Source organism: Marmota flaviventris, chromosome 4 (assembly GCF_047511675.1).
Source record: "Marmota flaviventris isolate mMarFla1 chromosome 4, mMarFla1.hap1, whole genome shotgun sequence".
Classification (NCBI taxonomy): Eukaryota; Metazoa; Chordata; class Mammalia; order Rodentia; family Sciuridae; genus Marmota; species Marmota flaviventris.
Genome location: NC_092501.1, coordinates 28,564,326 through 28,589,225, shown reverse-complemented (window position 1 = coordinate 28,589,225; position 24,900 = coordinate 28,564,326). Strand labels below are relative to the sequence as shown.

Below are 24,900 nucleotides of genomic sequence, written 5' to 3'. Positions count from 1 at the left end.
GGTGGGATCTATTGTTACATATTCTTAATATGCAAACAATATAACAGTATAATTTGGTCAGTATCATTCCCTAGTATTTCCCCTTTCCCACCCCTCTTCCTTCTCCTGGTCCCTTTCATCTAGTCTACTGATTTCCCTTAAATTTTCATGAGATCTCCCCACACCATTCTTTTCCTTTTCCTCTCTAGATTTCATATATGACAGAAAACATAGGACCCTTGACTTTCTGAGTTTAGCTTAGTTTGCATAATGTAATATTCTCAAATTCCATTCATTTTCCTACAAATGACATAATGTCATTATTCTTTTACGGCTGAATAAAACTCCATTGTGTAAATATACCACATTTTCTTTATCTATACATCCAATGGTGGACACCAATGTTGGTTTCATAGTTTGATTATTGTGGATTGTGTTGCTGTAAACATAGGTATCCATGTATCTGATTTGTTAGAATTAATCCCAACAAGTGGTATAGCTGGGTCATATGGTTCCTCTAGCCTTCTGAGGAATCTCTGTACAGGTTTTCATAGCAGTTGTACTGATTTACAATCCCACCAACAGTGTAAGTATGTTCCTTTTTTCTCCATGTCCTCTCCAGCATTTATTATTGTTCATATTCTTGATGGCTATGATTCTGACAGGAATAAGAAAATCTCAGTATAGTTTTAATTGCTAATGATGTTAAACGTTTTTTTTCTTTTATTTGTTGTCCATTTGCATTTCTCTTTTTAGAAATGTCTATTTAGTTCATTCGCCTATTTATTAATTGGGTTGTTTATTTTTTAGGTATTAAGTTTTTTGAGTTCTTCGTATATCTTGGGTATTAATCCTCTGTAAGAAGAGTAGTTGGCAAAGATTCTTCTATTCTGTAGCTTCTCCACATTCTTATTTCCTTTGCTATGTCAAAGTTTTTTAATTTGATGCTATTCCATTTATTAACTCTTGGCATTATTTCCTGAGCTTTGGGATAGAACCCAATATGTTTTAAAATTCCCCTAGCTAATTCTAATGGGCGGCCAGAATTGGGAACAACTCTAAGCATCTATCAAATGGTACAACTTAATGGGGTTCTGGGAACTAAATCCTATCACCTTTAAAAAGCTCTAGGTCTAGCAATAGGGACATATAAGCACTCAATAAATGGTAATTATTATTATCATGCCTGGAAATCTAGAAATGAATATTCCTATAGCAAGGACTAAAAAAAAAAAGAATAAAAATAATTTTAAAAACAGGCTCCAATGTACTGGTCTGGCTCCATCCTACAGGTAGGTACCTGCCACAATCAAAGAACACATTATCCCCAACGACAAATTCTTCCTAGCTACAAACTGTTGATCCCAGCTTCAAGGAAACAGAGTGTCAGGTAAGGGGCAAACCACGTCTACATGGTGTCTGAAAGGCCAACACCTTCATTTGGAATTTATTGGTGGAGGGTAGGCAAGCCTTATTTCAACAGTTCTGTAACACAGGAAATCCCCCTTACCACACCTTCCTGATTTACACTGGTCCTTGATACACACCACATGTGTTATAAACTCTTTTCCCCTCCCCCAAAGTTTTCAATTGTTGTGTTCCACATTTAGGTGATGAAAACTTAAAACTTGTGGTTATAACTTCTATGAGAAATTTCATTTTGAAAGCTTGCTAAATTTCAACTTTATTGCCATGAGGAAAACATAAGAAACAAAAGACCTCAGTCATCTACTAACACAAAACCCCTAGTGAAGACATTTAATAAGTGTAAGTTTTCTGCTGCAAGTTGTTGAAAATCCTGACCTTTGGACTGGGGTGCCATTCATTTGCGTCTACAAATGTTCTATGAAACAATAGCATTTATTTGTTCAATGGTTTTAGGTTACGTGTTTAATTTCACCTAAGGATTTTAACTTGGCTAAGCCTGGGACCATAGTTCCTTTTGAATCTACATCTCACTGATTTTACCTTGAGTCTACTTTTCCCAGGCAGTTCACAATGGTCAGGCAAATAAGTCCACAATATGGTTTTCCAAAAAATTACAAGGAAATAAACACCCAGCCAAGAATAGCATGCCTATCAAGATCACTGAAAAAATATACAGACTTATCTCAATAGTGACTATATGCAATTTTAAAAGTGTGCATGGTTTAGTGACTGTCACCAGAAAGCTCAAGATCTATTTCCAGCTTCTCTGCTTACTCACTATGGGCCTCCTTTGTAGCAGTCAAACAGACAATCCCATACTTTCACTGGGTGCATTGTAATAGCTAATGAATGTCTACATTTACATCTTTTCTTTGTTGGAGGTCTCAGCAGTGATATTGGCATCCCACAGAGTACTCTCAAATTCTCCTCTGTTACATGTTGTGGACTAGATTCTAACAATATCTTAGGTTTGGGCCCCAGTCTAAAGAAGGTCTGGGGTTCAAGTTCTATGTCTCCAGGAATAGCATTCTACAAACTGTTTAGGAATTTGTCAATGGAGAATAGTTCAAAACCATGCAAGAAGCCATGATTAAAATGAACCCCAGCTTTCCTACAAGCAGACGTGACCTTTCACAGAAACCACAGACCCATTCTAGCCTTCCAGATAAGCTGTTTCACATTGGATCAACCACCACAGAACATAAATACCTATGGCCACTGAATGGGAATAAGTACTTGTGTTCTGTGATGATTTAGCTGTGATACTTAAAAGAGTGTCAGGCCTGAAGGTAGAAGTTCTAATCCCAGCACTGATACTTAAAACCATGTTATTATGAACAACTTCAATGAGTCTATTTTCTCATTTATTAAATGGAGATGTCTATGTGAAATAAGATTACCATATATAGTTGCTGTGAGGATGTAAGGAGTTCTTTTTTTTAACTTTTAAGGAATATTACAAATGTAAAATATAATTATTTTTCTCATGCAAATGACTGATCAGAAACTATTCAAAAATGGTTGCCTTCTGTCTTCTTTAGTCTGTTTCTAATTGAACATGCCAGCTCTTTATAAATCTCTCTTCATGGGCTGAGTAGTATTCAAATTTATGAAACAGCTTTAATGAGATGAGTGACATTCAAAGAGAATCAAAAATTCCCAGCCAGGATCTCTTTCAAATCACATAGTGATATACTACTTGAACAAGAGGTCAAAACATTTTTAGTGTCACTTTCCATCTGCATCCATAACTTTACAAAGCACTTGTTTTATTAAAAGAAAACATATTTTGATGGGTAGGGTTTGTTTTGCTCTAGCCATTTTCATTTACCCAAAGAATGTATTATAACAAAAGGATTAAGATGGATAAGGGTATATAAATAGATGTTAGGGGGAAAAATTAGATCAAATTCTAATTTGAAGAGAGATGTAATACTTCAGCATCATTTTGTTAGACACTACAAATAGCAAACAGATAAATTCTTAAAAACAAAAAAGTACCAATGAAAGAGAATAACTAAATAAAGCTCATTCACATTCAGATTATTCTTTAGCCAATGAAAAATGGACCAAAATTACCAGCTAAGAGTTTTCTAATGGAAGGTAGACCAGTAGAATAAACAAAAGAGACCAGAAAAGGGAAGGGGGAGAAAAAAGGGAAGGTATTGAAGATGGAAATTAACCAAATTATATTGTTATCTTGTGTTCATGTATGAATATGTTACCATGAAGCCCAGTATTCTGTATAATTATAATGTGCCAATAAAATTTTTAAAAAATTTTTTCTAGATAACACAATATGATCCCATGTGTATATTTAAAAATTTATATACTTCTGTATGAAGGACAAAAGATCTGAAAATATATATGCCAAACTATTAAAAATGATTATATCTCTGAAGTGGGACTGGGAGTAGAATACAAAAGAGAGACTTTCACTTTTTATTTGATGTATGTATTATTGAGTTTGTATTAATGAGCATACATTGCATTGGTAGGTAATAGAATGAATAAAAAAGTATAAATCTTTAAAAAGAAATGAATAAAGAAGTTAAACATCAACCAGAAAAATCCTATGAATTAAAAAATAAATAAATAAAAGCAGGAACAATGAATGAAAGAGATGTTGCTTCCTTTAGTATGTTAAGCTGCCAAGTAAGTGGGAAATAACCAGTCAATAAGTATTCACTGAATAGCTACTAAGCAAAAGGTATATTTAGATGTTGTAGAAACTGCTGAAATTGATATAATTGTTTTGCTCAAATGGTCAATAAACCAGGGACAGAGACAAGTCTACATAAAAATACACCCAAAAAAAACCTGAGAGCAAAAGATAGAATATTATAATAACTACAGGAATTATTTTTAGGCAATAAATGCTTTAAGCATTCAGGCCCCCAAAAAAAGTTTTAAAAATTAAAAAAAAATTTATTAGAATTACTTGAACTGAGATAATGAAGAATCAGAGAGAAAGAAGACAAACTTAAGCAGAATTTTGAAAGTAGGTGACATATAGAAATAGCTAGAAAGTGGCATAGGGATGATTGGGCAGGGGATTCAGCGGGTTAGAGATGAAGAGAATGGCAGAGAGGTAGGAACACTAACACAAAGCAACACCATCAGCTTATGAATGGACTCAGGTTCCTATGGAAAGACTGAAGGAAGAAGCTGGTCAAGGAGGGTGGGCTTGACTGCAGAGAGCCTCAAAAGATGGTGGACAGTTAAGGAGGCCTTGATCTAGTAGACAAGGAATGTATGACCCTGAAGTTTTCACTCTAGGCAATGACAGAAAGAAAGCAGAGCTTCAGAGACTAACCGGACAGTAAGGTGGAGAGAATATGAAGATAGAGACCCAGATGAGAGGCTACAGAATAGGTTTGCGATGATAAGTGTCCAAACCACATGGAAACAGCCACAGGGAAATCAACAATAATTATCATTTAGCCCTTTTTTAAAAGAGATATTCAAATCAAACTGAGGCAAACACAAAAGCATTTCACCTAAAGTAAAGGCCTTTGAATCTGTCTTGGTAGAGAAATAAGGAACAGTGTGTTACTGTGCTATAACAGGAACTGTGAAAATTACAAACTTAGGAATGTGATGGTCCTGGATTCACTGACAACTCAGTCAATTACTAGCACATTTACTTAACCCCTGAGACTTGGTGCAGAATATATAACCTCTTTGATCTTTAATTTACTTCATTTTAAGTACTATAAGGTTCTCTGCTTAAATTTAACAAAATCTTAAGACAAAGACTTCAAGAACTTGGAGGAAGTATGAAGGAAGGGCCTTCTTGAAATATCACCTTTACCAGCTCCCCTATCCTTCCATAAGGCATCACTCGGCTTAGAATTTGAAGGAATAGAAAAGTAGAATATGGTTCCAGTAAGTAAATACAAGATAACTTAATTCTAAAATTACCCAGAAATTTTTTAAATATTTTCAGTTTCCCCAGAATTTTTTCAAAAATTCTTATTTCTGTTTTTTCCCACCAATCTCCTTACATCAATCACACTTTTGATCTCCATTTTTATAATCCCCTTCAATGTATGTACTTCCAAAATACACCTCCTTCCAAAAGAAACTATAAGTTCTATTCAACTCATATTGCCAGTTATTATGCCACTCTAATAGAGCTTAAAAATGTGACAGCCACTTCTTTCAATTATTTTTGTGTCTCCTTATAATTATTCTTTCACTGTTTTATCTAACAATGATTTTGTCTCCTATCCTGTAAGACCTTCAAATATACTGAAGGGAAAATCAACCTAAAGCACTATTTTTTTTTCTTTTTTTGCTTCACAAGACTTTTGGGTTCCAGATAAATGAGTGGATGAATAAGTTAAACAATAAAAACAATACATGAATAAAACACTGGATCCCTCTCTTATCTAAGCACAGTATAGTGAATATACTCATCTATCAAAATCCTATGTCTTTTCTGTGTATCTGTTTATTCTATGTCTGTGTACGTGTCTCTCTCTCTCTTTCTCTCTCTCCCCCTTTCTCTCTCTCTCTCTCTCTCTCTCACACACACACACAAAAAAAAAAAAAAATTCCTATAGATTAAGAATTAAATGAGCCAGGCACAGTGGCACATGCCTGTAATCCCAGCTCAAGAGGCTGAGACAGGAGGATCACAAGTTCAAAGCCCAGCCTCTGCAACAGCGACACACTAAGCAACTCACTGAGACCCTATCTCTAAATAAAATACAAAATAGAGCCGGGGGTGTTGCTCAGTGGTTGAGTGCCCCTGAGTTATTGAACCCAGTACCCTCCCCCTAAAAAAAGAATTAAATGAGAAAACAAATGTAAAATAAGAATATCTCAACAAACAGTAGCTATTATTAGCATTATCATTATTCCTCCCTAAGGCCAGCCCAGATCCCTCTCCCAAGATTCCTCTCCTGACTAGCATAGGTTCTCACTTAGCCCCCTTCTCTGAATTTCCACATCCCTTATAGCTTTTTCTACATCCTCTAGCCTTTGAATATCTCCTATGTTGGTCTAATCACCATTACTTCCTATGTGTCTTATGATTCTGACATCTGTAATTTACAGAATATCAGAATTAGACATTATGTATAGAAAATGTTATCATTTTTCTTCATTTAGGAATTTAGGAAAGTTAACAACTAGCCCAATGACATACAGCTGAATCGAGATTAGTACTGAGGTCTCCTTGTAAAGCTCATAGCATAAGCAACATTTAAGCCTGCTATTTAATGGCCAACACCATTGAGTCCCTGCCCCACAACTCATTAGATAGGTGGCCTTGGGCAATTTACTTAACTGCTCTGTGCCTCAGTTCCCCCACCTGTAAAATGAAATAAACAAGATATTTCTTATAGGACTGAAGAGAAGAGTAGATGTGTTAATGTATATAAATTAAGACTACCTAGCACAAATAAGCACTCAATAAAGTTGAATATAATTATTATACTATTACTATTATTAAGCTGCTGAGAAATATCCCTTCTTTCACACTATTTCAGAAATAATGCCATAAATTTGGATAATTTGCCTTTTCACAACCTTCCAACCTCATTTTTCATCTTTCAAGGCACTTTTGTCTTTCCAGACGCAGTGAAAATAAAGTGCCAGTTTAATCCCCAATTCCCTTAACACAAACTAGACACATTATTATCCCCTCTTATCTGAAGGGGATACATTACAAGATCCCCAGCAGATGCACGAAACTATGGGTAGTATGGAACTCTACATATACTATTTTTTTTCCTACACATATACACCGGCAAAAAAAGTTTTATTTATAAATTAGGAGTAGTGATATTAACAACAATAACTAATAATAAAATAGAACCATTATAACAATACATTATAATAAAAGTTATGTGAATATTGTGTCTCTCAAACTATCTTATCAGATGGTACATGCACCTCATCTTTTCTAAATATGCAGTCTCCTGTCTTTCATTCTTCATTATTTGCCCCACAAAAAAACAAAACAAATGGATTAACTATGTAAATAACATAAATACTTCTTTTGACTTATTGGGTCTGTTCCAGGTAGTGTGATGATGGTTATGTCTATCTGAATTTTCATGTTTATCAATGCCAGTGTGTTTGCATTATAAATTTCTAAAGACAAAATTCATGTGCTTAAGTGAGTCAAACATAAATTCTGGAGCACTTGGACTCAAAAATTGCATATTTATAGAAGAACTCCAGAGAAATACAGAGGAAAAGGAAGAGATTAACATATTTTCACAAAGGGTACTTAGACCTGTGAAAGACAAAAAAAAAAAAAAAAAAAAAAATTGAATTCGAGAAGGGAAGATGTATGTTTCAAGGTGAGGGATACAGCATTTACAAAGTGCAGAGTGAACAGACTAAGCCAAGAGTAGTCTGAGTGAGATGGAAAGATGATCCTGGAAAGTACTAGGAAATTAGGTTGTGCACTTTAAGAATACAGTTCACATTTTATTCCTGTTGGTAGCCCCAATATCTAGCACAATCTTGGCATATCATGGATAATCAAAAAATTTCTATTGAATTGAGCAAAACTATTATATTTCACTGTATTAAAGTGAAGAAAACACTAAAAGTTGGTTCTTTGAAAAAATAAATAAGATCGACAGACCTTTAGCCATGCTAACGAAGAGAAGAAGAGAGAGAACTCAAATCACTAACATACGGGATGGAAAAGGCAATATCACAACAGACACTACAGAAATACAGAAGACAATTAGAAATTATTTTGAAAACCTATATTCCAATAAAATAGAAGATAGTGAAGACATCGATAAATTCCTTAAGTCATACGATTTACCCAGACTGAGTCAGGAGGATACTCACAACTTAAACAGACCAATAACAATAGATGAAATAGAAGAAGCAATCAACAGACTTCCAACCAAGAAAAGCCCGGGACCGGATGGGTATACAGCAGAGTTTTACAAAACCTTTAAGGAAGAATTAATGCCAATACTTTTCAAGTTATTTCAGGAAATAGAAAAAGAAGGAGCTCTGCCAAATTCATTCTATGAGGCCAACATCACCCTGATTCCGAAACCAGACAAAGACACCTCAAAGAAAGAAAACTACAGACCAATATCTCTGATGAACCTAGATGCAAAAATTCTCAATAAAATTCTGGCGAATCGGATACAAAGGCACATCAAAAAAATTGTGCACCATGATCAAGTAGGATTCATCCCTGGGATGCAAGGATGGTTCAATATAAGGAAATCAATAAATGTTATTCACCACATCAATAGACTTAAAAATAAGAACCATATGATCATCTCAATAGACGCAGAAAAAGCATTCGACAAAGTACAGCATCCCTTTATGTTCAAAACATTAGAAAAAATAGGGATAACAGGAACTTACCTCGACATTGTAAAAGCTATCTATGCTAAGCCTCAGGCTAGCATCATTCTCAATGGAGAAAAATTGAAGGCATTCCCCCTAAAATCTGGAACAAGACAGGGATGCCCTCTATCACCACTTCTATTCAATATTGTTCTCGAAACACTGGCCAGAGCAATTAGACAGACGAAAGAAATTAAAGGCATAAAAATAGGAAAGGAAGAACTTAAATTATCACTATTTGCAGATGACATGATTCTATACCTAGAAGACCCAAAAGGGTCTACAAAAAAACTACTAGAACTAATAAATGAATTCAGCAAAGTGGCAGGATATAAAATAAACACGCATAAATCAAAGGCATTTCTGTATATCAGCGACAAAACTTGTGAAACGGAAATGAGGAAAAACACTCCATTCACAATATCCTCAAAAAAAATAAAATACTTGGGAATCAACCTAACAAAAGAGGTGAAAGATTTATATAATGAAAACTACAAAACCCTAAAAAGAGAAGTAGAAGAAGATCTTAGAAGATGGAAAAATATACCCTGTTCATGGATAGGCAGAACTAACATCATCAAAATGGCGATATTACCAAAAGTTCTCTATAGGTTTAATGCAATGCCAATCAAAATCCCAACGGCATTTCTTGTAGAAATGGATAAAGCAATCATGAAATTCATATGGAAAAATAAAAGACCCAGAATAGCAAAAGCAATTCTAAGTAGGAAGTGCGAATCAGGCGGTATAGCGATACCAGACTTAAAACTATATTACAGAGCAATAGTAACAAAAACAGCATGGTACTGGTACCAAAACAGGAGGGTGGACCAATGGTACAGAATAGAGGACACAGAGACTAATCCACAAAGCTACAACTATCTTATATTTGATAAAGGAGCTAAAAGCATGCAATGGAGGGAGGATAGCATCTTCAACAAATGGTGCTGGGAAAACTGGAAATCCATATGCAACAAAATGAAACTGAATGCCCTCCTCTCACCATGCACAAAAGTTAACTCAAAGTGGATCAAGGAGCTAGATATCAAATCAGAGACTCTGCGTCTGATAGAAGAAAAAGTTGGCTCCGATCTACATATTGTAGGGTCGGGCTCCAAATTCCTTAATAGGACACCCATAGCACAAAAGTTGATAACAAAAATCAACAAATGGGACTTACTTAAACTGAAAAGTTTTCTCTCAGCAAGAGAAACAATAAAAGAGGTAAATAGGGAGCCTACATCATGGGAACAAATTTTTACTCCTCACACTTCAGATAGAGCCCTAATATCCAGAGTATACAAAGAACTCAAAAAATTAAACAATAAGAAAACAAATAACCCAATCAACAAATGGGCCAAAGACCTGAACAGACACTTCTCAGAGGAGGACATACAATCAATCAACAAGTACATGAAAAAATGCTCACCATCTCTAGCAGTCAGAGAAATGCAAATCAAAACCACCCTAAGATACCATCTCACTCCAGTAAGATTGGCAGCCACTATGAAGTCAAACAACAACAAGTGCTGGAGAGGATGCGGGGAAAAGGGTACTCTTGTACATTGCTGGTGGGACTGCAAACTGGTGCGGCCAATCTGGAAATCAGTATGGAGATTCCTGGGAAAGCTGGGAATGGAACCACCATTTGACCCAGCTATTGCCCTTCTTGGACTTTTCCCCGAAGACCTTAAAAGAGCGTACTACAGGGATACTGCTACATCGATGTTCGTAGCAGCACAATTCACAATTGCTAGACTGTGGAACCAACCCAGATGCCCTTCAATAGATGAATGGATAAAAAAAATGTGGCATTTATACACCATGGAGTATTACGCAGCACTAAAAAATGACAAAATCATAGAATTTGCAGGGAAATGGATGGCACTAGAGCAGATTATGCTTAGTGAAGCTAGCCAATCCCTAAAAAACAAATACCAAATGTCTTCTTTGATATAATGAGAGCAACTAAGAACAGAGCAGGGAGGAAGAGCAGGAAGAAAAGATTAACATTAAACAGATAGATGAGGTGGGATGGAAAGGGAGAGAAAAGGGAAATTGCATGGTAATGGAGGGAGACCCTCATTGTTATACAAAATTACATATAAGAGGTTGTGAGGGGAATGGGAAAATAAACAAGGAGAGATACGAATTATAGTGGATGGGGTAGAGAGAGAAGAAGGGAGGGGAGGGAGGGGGGATGGTAGAGGATAGGAAAGGTAGCAGAATGCAACAGTCACTAGTATGGCAATATGTAAAAACGTGGGTGTGTAACTGATGTGATTCTGCAATCTGTATTTGGGGTAAAATTGGGAGTTCATAACCAACTTGAATCTAATGTATGAAATATGATATGTCAAGAGCTTTATAATGTTTTTAACAACCAATAAAAAAAAATTAAAAAAAAAAAAATAAATAAATAAAGTGAAGAAAACTGAATAGAATTTGACCCAATTCAATTAGATGATGAAAGTGAAAGAAGAAAGGAATTCAACAAACTTGTACAGGATATTTATACCTTAAACGCACTAGCCACTTGTCTGGAAATTTGTATTCATTTTGTCTAAATCACCATCCACACACAAGGACAGGAGAATAAAATGCCAGATTCTCTCATTCCCATACTTCCCCTGCCTGCTTTGTCTCTCTTGCCCTTTCTCTCCCTCTCCCTGTCACCAAATACATGTATACACAGTGCACAAAGTTCCAATCCATTGAGACAGCTGAGAGATTAACTAAGGCATGAAGAAGGACTGAAGCTAAGGTTGTTAACATCTAATCTATTTTGATTAAAGGGTCCCAGAAAAGCCACCTGACTCCAGGAGCCCAGACCATGAGACTAGCAGGCTAAATAGGCCCAGGAAATTTTGAAAGAAACTGCTTTTATCAAAAGATCCCCATACCATCAGTAGTGCTTGGGAAGAGAGAGAATTTAAATGAATTTAGCAGGAGAAATAATGATATTTGATACTGATGAAAATAGCATAGTTTGTGTTTGAAGGGTTATTTGCTGGCTTTTTTGATTCATTGGAATAAATTAAGCCACCCAAAAAAACTAAAGCCTAATGTTTCCTTGTCCCTGCCTCTTCCAGCACTACATGACCACAATGACTAAATTATGAGTAAATGACATAACTAAATGACATGATAATTAAGCTAGATACCACATTCAGATTCACAGAAGCACAATAAACTGCAACTCATATTCAGGACCCAGGTACCAAATTTCAATGATATTTCAGAAAATGCATCCATCTTGTTTCCAGCATACAATAAAACTTCAGGTAATTACTATCACCCATAAACACAGTATTGAATTATGTCAAATTCTTTAAAAGTTACTCTCAGAAAAATCATGAAATGCCAAATGGAGCTGAAGATTTTCTTAGGTCTAAAAGTCTCTAAAACTAATTTTGGCTGGTACCAATAAAGTGATAAGAGGTTGGTAGTAAATGATATGACAATGATACCCAGATCTCATTTATCATGCCTGACTCAGTATCAACTAGAAGCTCAGAAATAGATGCTTACTCAGTGAGTGAATGAATGAATATTAGAAAACACAAATCGGGGTTCTTTGTTTTTTTGGCTGGGTTTTTTTTTTTTTTTTTTGGATATGGGATACCCAGTATTGAACTCAGGGGCACTGGACCACTGAGCCACATCCCCAGCCCTATTTTGTATTTTATTCAGAGACAGGGTCTCACTGAGTTGCTTAGTACCTTGCTTTGGCTGAGGCTGGCTTTGAACTCCCAATCCTCCCACTTCAGCCTCCCAAGCCACTGGGATTACAGGCATGTGCCACACTGTGCCTGGTACAAATCTGTTTTAACTGTACAAAAGAAGGAAGCATAACATTAAAAGTATCAAATAAATTCCAAAACCTTTATTTTATAAACCCTGCATTATAAGAATCTAATTAATAATTCAATTTTAAATTATCTATATTTTAATATTGCTTCATAACTTAAATCTTTTCAAGTACAGTTATTATAACACCCTTTAGCTAGAGGACAAGAATGGGAAAGGGAAGATAAGGGAAGGCAAGCAACATTGAAAGCTCATGTTGAAAATGTGCCTTTCCCTTCTTCAGTGAAGTAAAATAAGTCATAACACAATTTTTTTTGCTGTAGAATCAATTCTATTTTTCTATGCCTAAAATCTAGATTCCTAAAATTGGATTTGAATTTACCCAACCAACTTTTTCACTCACACATGTACTTACTTTCCCTCTTCCTCTCCCTCTCCCTCTCCCACCCACCCCATTTTTGGGGGTATTGCAAATTGAACTCTGGGGTGCTCTACCACAGAGCTTCACCCCAAGGCCCCCCAACTCTTTTTTTGAGACAGGGTCTTGCTAAATTGCCAAGTCTGGCCCCCAACTTGTGATCCTTTTACCTCAGCCTCCCACATCAATGGGATTATAGGATTGTGCTACCATGCCAGACTCTCCTTTTTTAATTACATATTTTAAAGCTAACAAAAATATATTAGAGGGGCTGGAGTTATGGGTCAGTGGTAGAGTGCTTGCCTAGCATGTATGAGGCACGGGGTTCAATTCTCAGCACCACATAGAAATAAATAAAGGTCCATTAACAACTAACAAAATATTTCAAATATATATATAATATATATTATATATATATAATATATATTAGAACATCTTAAAACCTAATTAAGACATAATTCTAGCAATATGAATTTTGCTTGGGAAAATTTAAACATGTAGTTTACTTTCCATATTTTTCTTTAATTACAAATATTTCTGAATGAACAAAAATATGCAAATAGGCTTCCACAGAAAAGAATTTAAAGTGGTTCTAGCACATGAACTAAAGATAATTTCTAACATGTACGTTACATGCAGCGGAGGGGGGGGTCATTTTGCTGCACAAACACATATCAGGCTTTGTCCCAGGCTTTCTCTTGAGTTAAATGTCCTCTCTTTCAGTCTCTACCTCTTCAAATCTATTCATCTTTCATAAGCCCAACCTAACTTCCACCTAAATCTGACAGGATTTATCTCTTGTTATACTGTAATAAACTATTGTATTCCACTTATTTCCATCCTATACATTCTTTGTGTTACTCTTCTTCACCAAAGAAGAAAATTTATGAACATGTACTAAAACTATCAGAGTAATTAATTAATAAATATCACGGGAGATATGCTTTGAGATTATGCAAATATTCTGTTCTTCTCTGACATTTCAAATACTAATTTCGACAATGATTTGCAGATTTTGTTTAAAATAATTATTACTGATGTGTTCTAATGGTGATTTGAGACAATATCTTTTATTTATTTCATATTCTGCCATTCTCTGTCCTGCATAAAAACTAAATAAAGAATAGATGATATATAAATATGTTTAAATGTAACTGAATCTCAAGAAACATGTGAAATAAAATAAGATAATGAAAGTTGGATAAATTCAAAGCAAATACGTAAGACAGCAGTTGTGCTATTCTTATGTGACGCGTCTTGATTGATAAAATGGGAATAGAAAGAAAAAGTTAATTACTCCACCTTCATGAAAACTTCCTGAAGAAAAGAGAACGATAATAATGGTTGTTAAACTTTAAACTTTAAGGTTTGCAAAGTATACTCACATTCATCATTTAGCATTTCAAAAGCTCTTTCAAGACAAAGTCTTCAAATGAAGATTTTAAAAAACTAGAAAATTGTGGGAAAGCACTGTTACATCAAGAATTGGAAAATCTGGCACAGAAGGCTAACAGAGAAAAGCAAAAGTAAAGGCAAAAACAAAAACAGATACAATCAAAAACAAACCTGCAGTTTTCTCTCATATGCAGAAGCTAGAGTAAAATAAAGAAAAGGGAGAGGGAAGGATAAGATTACAAAAGAACCAATCAAATACAAATTAATACATGAAGGAAAGGAAGCCTTATAGAGTGGTGGAAGGAGGGGAGCGAGAAGGGAGGATGGGAGGGAAAAGGGAGGATCATGAACTAAATCGATTTCCATGCATGTATGAGTCTATCAGGACAAATCCAACTACTATGTGTAACCATAAAGCTTTAATAAAATAAATAAATAAAAGAAAAAAATTTTAAAGCCTGTGGTTCCAATGCAAAGCTTTAAATAGAATGGTAAAGTTAACTTAATGTATAGCCCAAAACCAAGACAACTTTGACAATCAAAGATAAAAATATATGATTAAAAGAATGAAGAATGCCAGGGCTGGGGTTGTGGCTCAGCGGTAGAGCGCTCGCCGAACATATTACTAACCCTGGGTTCGATCCTCAGCACCACATAAAAATAAATAAATAAAGATATTGAGTCCAACTACAACTAAAAAATAAATATTTTTTTAAAAAGAAGAATGTTATTAAAATAAACATCAACAATGGACTTCATGGGAATATACCCTCAAGGCAAAAAATGAATGGGATCTTCATGTATTTTCTTTCATTTCTTTATTGGTTACCTCCATTTTCCCAGGGCCTTCCACTGTATTCTTAAACTACCATGTACCCAAGACTATTTATTGAAGACCTACCATGTATCATATATAATGCCAGACATTTATACAATAATTAGTTGTGGTCCCTTACCATGACGAATTTACATTATTTAGAAAGGCAAAATAAATATAAATATGAGAAGTTAAATATAAAAACAACACAGAAAGGTCCAAATGAATATCACAGAGTAAAACCTTCAACAGTCCAGAGGGGAAAAGATTACTTGGAGCACCCTATTCATGAAAGAATTTATGTAAATAAGAAACATTTGCAATGGGCCTTTAAGAATTGGTGGGTTGAGGCTGAGATTTGAAAAGAGTTAAGAGAATGTCATTAAAGGCAGAAATACATAGGCTATCCTAAGTAGGGGGTTGGGATAGTGAAGGTGTTATAAGGACAGTGACTAATGATGGAGACCTATATTAAAAAGTAATGAAAACATAGAGCAAAACAAAGTAAGCCAAGAGTGAAATGTGAAAGGTGTGAATGCCACATAAAAGAATTTGAAAAATTTTTATAAGCAATCCAAAAGGTTTTTGAGCAAAAGAGTGACACGATACAAAATTTTAGAAATATTAAGCTGGTTGTTGATGCATATAATAAATGCTATACATCTTAATTAGATATGTGGTTATGGCCATAAAGAGACAAGCATACAAATGAAACATACTGATTATATTATAAGCAGGGTCAGACGGAGCAAAATAAACTTAAGAACAAAAAATTAGCCCAAGATTTCTTTGTTGGGAAAAAGTAAAGCATAACATACCACAGAAAAGACAGAAAGTCAGGCAAAGGCACAACTCCCAGGGTATGAAGAACTACCCTATTTTTACTTCCTTTATGATCATCACCATGTTTGTATGAAATCCAAAGTGCCTAAGCATAGAGTGGAATAAGTAATTGAATTAAAGGTGTAACCAGAGAAACTGCCAAAGTGATATATAAACAGTGGCCTTACAAAGTTAGAGAAAATGCAATTGCTTTAATGTGCTCAAAAAGTATTTGGAAAATGGAAGCCACATGTCATTAATTGAATTATTAATTCAGGAGAAAACAACAAAAAAATCACATTAGGAAAGCAATATGAATGAATTAATGAGAGAAAAAAATGGTTTTTGCCCAAGCTAAAACTATCACTTCCTTTCAATTTCAATATATAAAACTAAAAAGTAATCTCTTCTCTCATCTCCACAAAAAAGGCCACTTGATATTCTTACCTCCGTGCCTTAAAGTCTTCCTATATTGTCTTAATTTTCTCAAATGATTCATTAAATCAACCAGCTTCATTCTGTATAAATTTCAGTCTTACCTAATCTTTTTCACTTCTTAATCCCACTTTAAAACATTAATGATATGTTACAAATTTCCAGAAGTTGTCTTTAATAAAGTATGAATCCTTCACCTTGTGTTTTGCGGTCAACACATTACACACATTATCTCTTGGAACCCTCACAGAAGCAATGCACAACAGGTATTATCATCATCCATATGTTACAGAGAAGCAAACAAGCTGAGGGCCATACATTCATAACTGATAGAGCCAGGCCTGTAGTGCAAACTTACTAAGCCCAAATTCCATATTCTCTTTGTTCTATCACTGAATTTCATAATGTACCAGCAGGTGTATCTTACTACTCAAAATGTACATTGTTATTCTGTATTATGTATAAGTACACACGTTTTTAATAAAGTGCCTTGATGCCCAAAGTGCCTATTACAGGGCCACTTACTAAGACAACCAAATTATTTTTAGATGCTCATGATGAGAATTACCAGTGGATAAAAAGTCAAAAAGAAAATATAATGCTTGCAAAATTGTTGAGATTATACCAAAAACATTTTTGCCTTGATTTCTGCAATGCAACAACAAAGACAACATGGGTGATTTAAAGATATGTGAGCATCAAAGGGCAGAAGTAGGGCATTCCTACTCTCTTTAACTCTGCTAAGGCCTCAAATACTGATATAGTTCAGAGCATCTTATTACCAGGGAGACATAAATCAAAAGGAGTTCAGCAAGGAGCAATAAAACAGATTAGTGTCTGGAAGGACTGACTTTAAAGAAAGTTTTAAGAATTAAATCCAGGTAGTCTAGATTTTTTAAAAATCAGCTAACAGGAAATCTTTATTTGAAGCTAACATTCACACCAAAGACAAAAAAATATTTTGAAGAGAGATGTCTAAAACATGCAAATGAATCACTGTAAATATTTGGGAGAATATTTATTAAAAGAAAATTCGGGAGAAATTCCAGGCAAAAATTTATGGGACAGAACTCTCTCCTCAAGGAGTGGTAAAAACTACATTCTTAGAGATATTTAATATGAGGTTAGATGAAAAAAATTTTTAAAAAAGATTTAATAAGAAATGATCCTGCATTGGACCCTGAAGTTGCAAGAAGACAGAAGATGGCCTATTAGATGTTTTCTACTCCTGGTTTGTTTGCTTACTTTAATTCCATGAAGTTTTATGTGGCACAGCCTTCTGCCAATTTCTTTTCTCCTCATAATGCCCACTTTCTACTTCTACAAAGGGAAATAAATTGTATCCTTCATTTTAAGCAAATTTCATTGTTCTCAATGAATTGGTAATATAATCTTAGGTATGAAGTTGGGAGAAAAAGGCCAATTTCTAATTTATGAAGTTGTTTTTCCCCACAGCAATCCCAGAGGCTCTTACAAGATTTTCCACAAACTAAAGGGGAAGTAGTTTAAATGAATTCAAAGAAAAACTGTCCCATCAGGAAAATCATTAATATAGCCTTTCTTGTGTCCGTCTGATATTGAGCTGACAGTGACCCTGGGAGCTATAAGGCTCTGGGTCAAATTACCATTAGAGCTGCTGTTTAGGGTTATCTTTTTTCCTTTCAGTATTTTATGCTGAGTGACAGCAAAATCTACTTGCAATCCACATTTTTATGGCAATGACTTTTACCTTTGAAAAGATGTAGCCTTAAACACTTCCACTCTTTGGCAAATGTTATTTTAAAAAAAAAATACACTAAGTACTACTCATGCTTCAAACTCAAGAAGCCTCAGCCTTGCTGTCTCTATTCTGAACTTTTATAAAATGTTTCTCAGCCACTCTTTAAATAGATACCAATATTTCTCCAGAAGTCCCATTCAGTAAAATCCTAGAAACACAATGATATTTCCTTGTAGCTGGTGTGTAAGGACAAGATTTTTACAAAACTTAAAACCTGATCCTCTACCCTTAAAAAATAAAACTGTGGTTTACATAATTGTGAGAAGGGACAGCAGGAAAGAACCCTCCAAGAACCAACACTAATGCATCTTCTATCCAATTTTAACAGCATCAGTGGCTGGACACATGGATTCCCATCACACCTCTTTGAAAGAATGTCCCACTAGTCACACAGAATGCTGATAGATATTAACACCAAACCTTCTAAACAAAAATTTTTAAGTACCATTTTCATCTTTCCCTTAGTAAAAAATGAGACTGCTCAAACCTAAAAAGACCGGCCTCTCACGTGGAATAGAATTTGTAGTTTTCAAAGCCCTTCTAACACCAAACTCATCTGACTCTGGCAGGAAAGAAGGCTGACATTTGCGGTGTGGTTTTTTTTTTTTTTTTTTTTTTTTTTTTTTTTTTTTTTTTTTTTCAGCTAAGGGAGAAAATAGGACTCTAAGATTAGGCTCTTTGAAGGGCAGAGAATAATCCAGTACTGCGGTTTTCAAACCTTCCTCAAAAAGGGGTGAGTGTAAAAGGCAAAGCATTGCTCCAGAAAACTTTAGAGTGGGTTCTAAAAAGACTAAATCTCTGTATCCTCATTCCAGGAAGGCAAGAAATAAGAAAAACAAAAAGGCACGTGTGCCTAGAATTTAGGGAATGAATTATGACTCTGACAATTCAGTAATCTGTGAACCTGTCTGAATTTTCTTAAGAAGGCTGCTGCACTTTCTCCCCCCAGATCCAGAGCCTGCCTTAAGTTTTAGTTATCAGCTTCTGGCCTTGGAGATTGCGCCCAGCAAAAGCCAGGCAGCTGGTACTAGGACGACCTGGAGATCCTCCTTTGCACAGTCAGGAGTCTCACACTGTGGGTGTCCCTGGCCTTCGACTTCCAGTTTTTCAGGGGACAGGCCGTCCTCCAAATCTGCCCCCTACATCCACACACACACACACACACACACACACCCCGGATGCTCAATTCCGACTCCCAAATTTCTCCCACCCTGCAAGAATGGGGACCAAGTTTCTCACCATCCTCATAGTTTTTGAGATAGTAATCCGGGCCCGGGCCCCCGCGGCTTTTCGCCGGGTTCCTCAGGTTCTGGAAGTGCAGGAAGTCCGTCCGTTTGCCCCCGAAGCGCAGAAAGGCGGGTGAAAGTCCCCGGGCCAGGGTCACCAGACGCTTGGAGCTGCAAGGGTAGAGAAAGAGAGGAAAGGATCCCAGGAGAAGGCTAGAGCGGGCATGGCACCAGCAAGGCCCTCTTCTCACTCCCTGAGGGAGACCTGGCGGGTTTTCTGTGCCCGCCCCAGCTCAGGGTCACACGGCCAGGGGCTGCTCCGCGGCGTCTTTTGCATGCGCCTGGCGCCCTAGTCCACTTTGCCCTCGGCCTCACAACTTCCCCATGCTATGCCTCCGGTGCCCGGCTGTCCACTACGGCCCCTTCCCACCCGACACCTGGATGCCCAAGGTACTGATTTCCAAAGGGTTAGAGATTACATTTGCTTACAGTGTGTGTATGTGCCTAGAGGGACACTTGCTTGTACTGAGAACATGGGGCCAACGCTCAGTTGCCTGGCTTCTGCCACTGCCAGGAAAGCGCTCCAGACCTAGACGCGCAACCCACCAAACGCCAGCCCCCGACCTTTGCCAAACTTTCACACAGCAAGCCTGCATCGCCTCCCCGGCCCCAGGAGCATGGGAATCTCTTAAGGTGAAACCTTGACTTTTTTCTCTCGGAGAAGGCCTAGCACCTGAGGTCAAGAGGATTCCGACTTTTTTAAGTGAAAATTTTGATTTTCCTTTTACATTATAACAACTTCATTGTTTCCCAAATCCCGGGGCGGAGAGATTCTCTGAGTAAATCCTTGCCTTTCCAGAACACGAGCGCGCGCGCACACCGTAAAAGCAATGTCTTTTTGGTCCCTGAGATAGCTCAGCCTGCAAGAAAGGTAACATTTTTCTTCAAACACCTTAATTTGGGCTCTTTTTTTCCTTCCCACTTGGTCAGTTTGGGAGTGCTGAGTAAAGAAGTTTGCAGAAAAGTGGAACTGCCGGTTGGGTGAAATTCGGTGGGGCACCACCAAAACAACAACATTTACATCTATTTAAGTTCAGGATTTCCACCAACAGGTTTTTAGAAACTAAACGCTGCTGTTTTAAGAAAGAGTAGGTGAGGAACCATGCAGATGCTGTTAACGAGAGTTCCAGGTCTGTAAATTATTTTTAAAGCTTTGCTGGCTACGGTTCTGAAAACTCCAAATCAAAATGCAGAAATTAAAGAGCATGATAAAGGAGGTGGACACAGGAGAGACTAAACGGAGAGTCGGCTTATAGAGAATTTTTGAGAAGAGACGTAACTAGCCTGAGAGTTTCGGTGGCAAGAAGGACGATTTGGCAGTGGACTCCAGGATCCAGTTCCAGGGCGCGCGCAGTTAGGGCGTCGCGTGAACCCGCTGCGGGCAGAGCAGAAGTACGCGCCAGTCCGGCCCCAAGGAAACGCGGCATTTCCAACCACCTTCCTCTAAGAAGCCTGTTCTACCAATGCAAATGCGCCCCTCCCGTCCGGGTTTCTTCCCGGAAAAGCTGCCTTCCAGTAGTTTTTCTACAACGGGCAAGTACTTGGGGAGAACGGGCTAATATTTTTTAAAGAAAAAAAGAAGGAAGAAAAGAAAACCCGGAGGAGTTTGCGCACCTGGAGGAGCGCAATGCAAGTGGGGCGTGCATTTCGGAAACCCTGCTGCACCCCATATTCTGATGATACACGCTCTACAGCACAAGAGCTTTCGAAGAGGAAGCCTGGCGGGGCAGAGCTGTTCCCGCCCTCCCACCATAAGCACCCGCAGGACCGAAACGGCCTCCGCTGCGGCGGCAACATCCACTCAGTCATCTGGCTTAGCTCCCCCCACGTGAAAGGAGCGCTCCACGTGGCGGCTCCAGCTACCTGCCGCGTCCGCAGACTCCGCCAAGGCCAGAGGAAGACGCCCGAAAGCTGAGGGGCGGACGCATCCGGAGAAACAAAACTCGAATTTCCGAAGCAGTGAAAAATACTCACGAAAGACCGGCAGCGGACACGGCCCTGAGGCAGAGGAATGGCATGGAGAACTCTCAGGACTCTGGTGGAGCCCACAGCTGAGGCTCCAATTTGGAGGGAATTTTTTTAAAAATCAACACTTGGATTTGATATTTTAGATGATTTATTTATTCTACTTTTCTTTTCTTTTTTTTTTTAATACTGCAACTTTGTCCCTGATGGGAAACGACTGCGGTTGCTTAACTGCTTAATAGTAATAACCGGGAAGAGTGAGAGCCCAGTTAGATTCCAAGGGGATCACACTCTCCCTTGTCGGCTAACCCACTGGTGCTGGTGCCGGTGCCGGGTTCAAACCTCCGAAACTTCCCCCGAGCATTTCTAGGACCCTTATCGCCCTTCTTATGTACGCTATGACCCACGAGAGGATTTTTTTTTTTTTAACTATGAAGTTACTGCAGGAGACTGAAGGAGGGGGATCGGGGGTGGGGTGTGCGTTCTGTCTATAAAAAGCGCCTTGCAAAATCCTGAAGTCTGGAGATGACAGTGAAGGATATAAAATAAAATTTTAAAGCTATGATCCAACTTGCAATTGCTCAAGCCTCTCCTTAAATTCATTTTCTTTCTGGGAATGGGAGACAACTGACGAAGATCTTTCCGTGGAAAATTCCACTTTCGTGCAATTCCGGCTTGGAAAAACACTCTCTCTCTCTCTCTCTCTCTCTCTCTCTCTCTCTCACACACACACACACACACACACACACACACACACCCATTCCTCTCAGGTCTTTGTTGCTCCAGATCTTTTCCTCGCTTTTGTAACTGCCCTGAACCTCTTGTTTCTTTTTCAGAAGGAGAAGGGGAGGCTAATTGTGGATATATGTAAGCACAACATTTTTTCAGTCATAACTGATAAGTTTCTGAAATGCCTTCTGCATTGCAAACATGTGCATCTTAATAGAAAACACTGCTTTTCTCAATCACTAGTTACAGCCTCACAGCAAATATTCCAGGAGGAGGAAAACCTCCTTTTTTCTCTTCTGAGAGAGATCCGCTTGACTTATTTTCTCCTTCTTCTTCTTCTTCTTCTTTTTTTTCCTTCTTCTTCTTCTTCCCCCTTTGAAGTGGAGGATAGAAAGAGAATGGGGGTGGGGGTTACTTAAAATTAAAAATGATCCATCGAAGCCCCTGCCTTACCTTAAGAAATCGAGCCAGCCATCATGAATGATGGAGGGATCCAGCTGGAGAGAGAGGAAGTTTTCATTGACTGTCCTGACTGGGTTCTTGGTGCTCACATCAAGAAGAATCAGGGTCTTTTCCTTCAAACCTGGAGCTCTGTCTACAGGCAAGGGTCTCCTGTCTCCAGCTTGGGAGGAAAGAGAGAGATGGAGCAACAGAGCCAAGTAGAGAGCCACCGGGGCTAGGCACGAGGGGGGGCGGGAGTTGCTGGAGGGCATGTCTTCAGGGAAGGCACAGAGCACCCTCATTAAATCCCTCTGATTTAAACCTCTCTCCCTACTGGGTCTCGCTGGTGACTAATTGTCCTTATCTAAAGTGTGTGTCTGTCTGCCTCCCCCCTCTTTTCCCTTCCTCCCCCCCCCCCCCATTCTCTTTCGCGCTTTCTCTCTCTCTCTCTCTTTTTTTCTTTTTTCTTTTTTTTTTTTTTCCTTCAGTGTTTTGGTGCTGGTGGAGCGAACTCACGCCCCTAGCCAGCCTTCTCAGCAACTCGTGCCAAGAGTACTCGTTCACCAGCACCGCCCCTTTAAGAGATTTCGACTGCAGACATTTTTTAACTTTTTAAAGGTGAGGGGTGGGGGGAGGCGGGAAGTAGGAGGAAGGGGTGGCGTTGTACCCTCCTGATTTAACCCTCCAGGGTCAGGAAAGAGGACGGTGGGACCGATGCAGTACAGTAGTAGTCTTGGGCACTGGGCGTCGGGACGTCTTTTTACTTCCCTTGCTGGGAGGCTTTGGAGAAAGCGGTTTAAGCATAAGCTCCTACCGCGCAAAGAGTTCGCACAGACTGCACGTCTGTTTGTCCTGACAGCATCAGGCATAGCATCCGATCGGGCCCTTCTCTCTGGGCTGAAGCAGCAAACGCAAGGGTTGTTAAGTTGCAAGGATTTGGGGGAGGCGACTGTGATTCCTGTCAAAGAACAGAGCACAGAGGGAAACTCCGTGACTAGGAGCCAGGACCTCCGCGACGAATGGGGCAGCCCCCACAGAAGTATCCTCTGACCTTGATATGGCAAAGGGTGGCCAGAGAGTAAAAACAGAATATCCAAGTCAAAGGGATTCTCTGTTCGGAGAAGGGAAGGAAAAAGAGAAAGAAAAACAACGCCCAATCTGTGCCATAGCTCTGCTGGGCTCTTCTTGCAGCCACCAAGAACTAACGGTTTTAAGGCCTTCAATATACTCTGGCTTTGATTAAGTCAAAGCGACCTGGACTGCACTAAGACAGGGCAGCTCTGCATACGTTTGAGATGCTCTCTGGCCATGCTATTTCGCTGCACAGGCAGATCTGCCCCTCCTTAAGGACGACCCTTGGGTTTTGCCTTTTCGCAGGGAAGTGAGTCTGTATTGTGCCAGAAAGGAACAGAAAGACGCTGCTACAGAGGCTTTAAACTCAGCCCCTAGTCAAAGCTGGTCCACAGGCAACTCCCAGATGCCAGAGACCAGCCCTGAACAGCGTGGTTCCCCCTCAGCGCGGAATTCCCATCCACAACAGCAGATTGCACTCTAGGTCCATCCTGCAACGTAGGCAAAAGGCCAGGCAGAGTTTGTGGTAGGCCCCACTTTCAGCTTCTTTCTGGAAAACAATAGGCCTTCTACTTGGCAGATGAAGAGAACTACTCTATGCAGTTATGAGTACACAGAAGCATCCCAGGGTCTCCTTGGTATCAAACACACAAACAAATTCGATAGGTTTTCCCCAGAGGTGGGTGTTCAAAGGGCAGTCTCAGAGTTCAGCAAACACTGTAATACCAACCTGTCTCCGTTTTCCCTCAACTAGATAGTATTATCAAATCTGAAAAGGGCTGAAGTAGATGACCTTCAGCTTACTCCCCGAGAAACCTCTACCAACCCAAGTACCCACGAAATCTAGAAGTTAATGTTTTATTGTGCCATGAGGACCTTCCAGAAGCATGACCACATGAAATGAGGTTAAAGGAGAAAGAAGCTCCAAGTCATAACTTAAAAGTGATTTTTAAAACCAAGCTGTAACAACATGTATTAGATGTTGGCTCCAGTTCTAATGCCTGCTTCCTTCAGTTCCTGAAAATTTCGAACATGCCCAGATCCTTTAAGATATGTGTATGTGTGTGTCTGTAGGTGTGGTATTTGGTGTAAGTTCCAGTAGAAACTTGCTAATTTTTAAATGCTTATTGAGAACCTCCCAGAGACGGTGACAGCCTGATGAGTAATAAATAACCTTTATTTT

At 38.3% G+C, this 24,900-nt stretch overlaps 1 protein-coding gene across 3 annotated transcripts in view; it reads right to left on the bottom strand.

Moving 5' to 3' along the window:
• Hpse2 (heparanase 2 (inactive)) overlaps nt 1-22,948 on the bottom strand; it is a 664,554-nt gene extending 641,606 nt beyond the window's left edge. For all 3 annotated transcript variants that reach the window (XM_027930190.2, XM_027930191.2, XM_027930192.2), the window contains exons 1-2: nt 22,659-22,948; nt 19,465-19,622 (exon numbers count right to left, since the gene is read on the bottom strand). In XM_027930190.2, coding sequence (XP_027785991.1) covers nt 19,465-19,622; nt 22,659-22,948 — 448 coding nt within the window. The remainder of the gene's footprint in view (nt 1-19,464; nt 19,623-22,658) is intronic.
• Nucleotides 22,949-24,900: the final 1,952 nt, after the last annotated feature.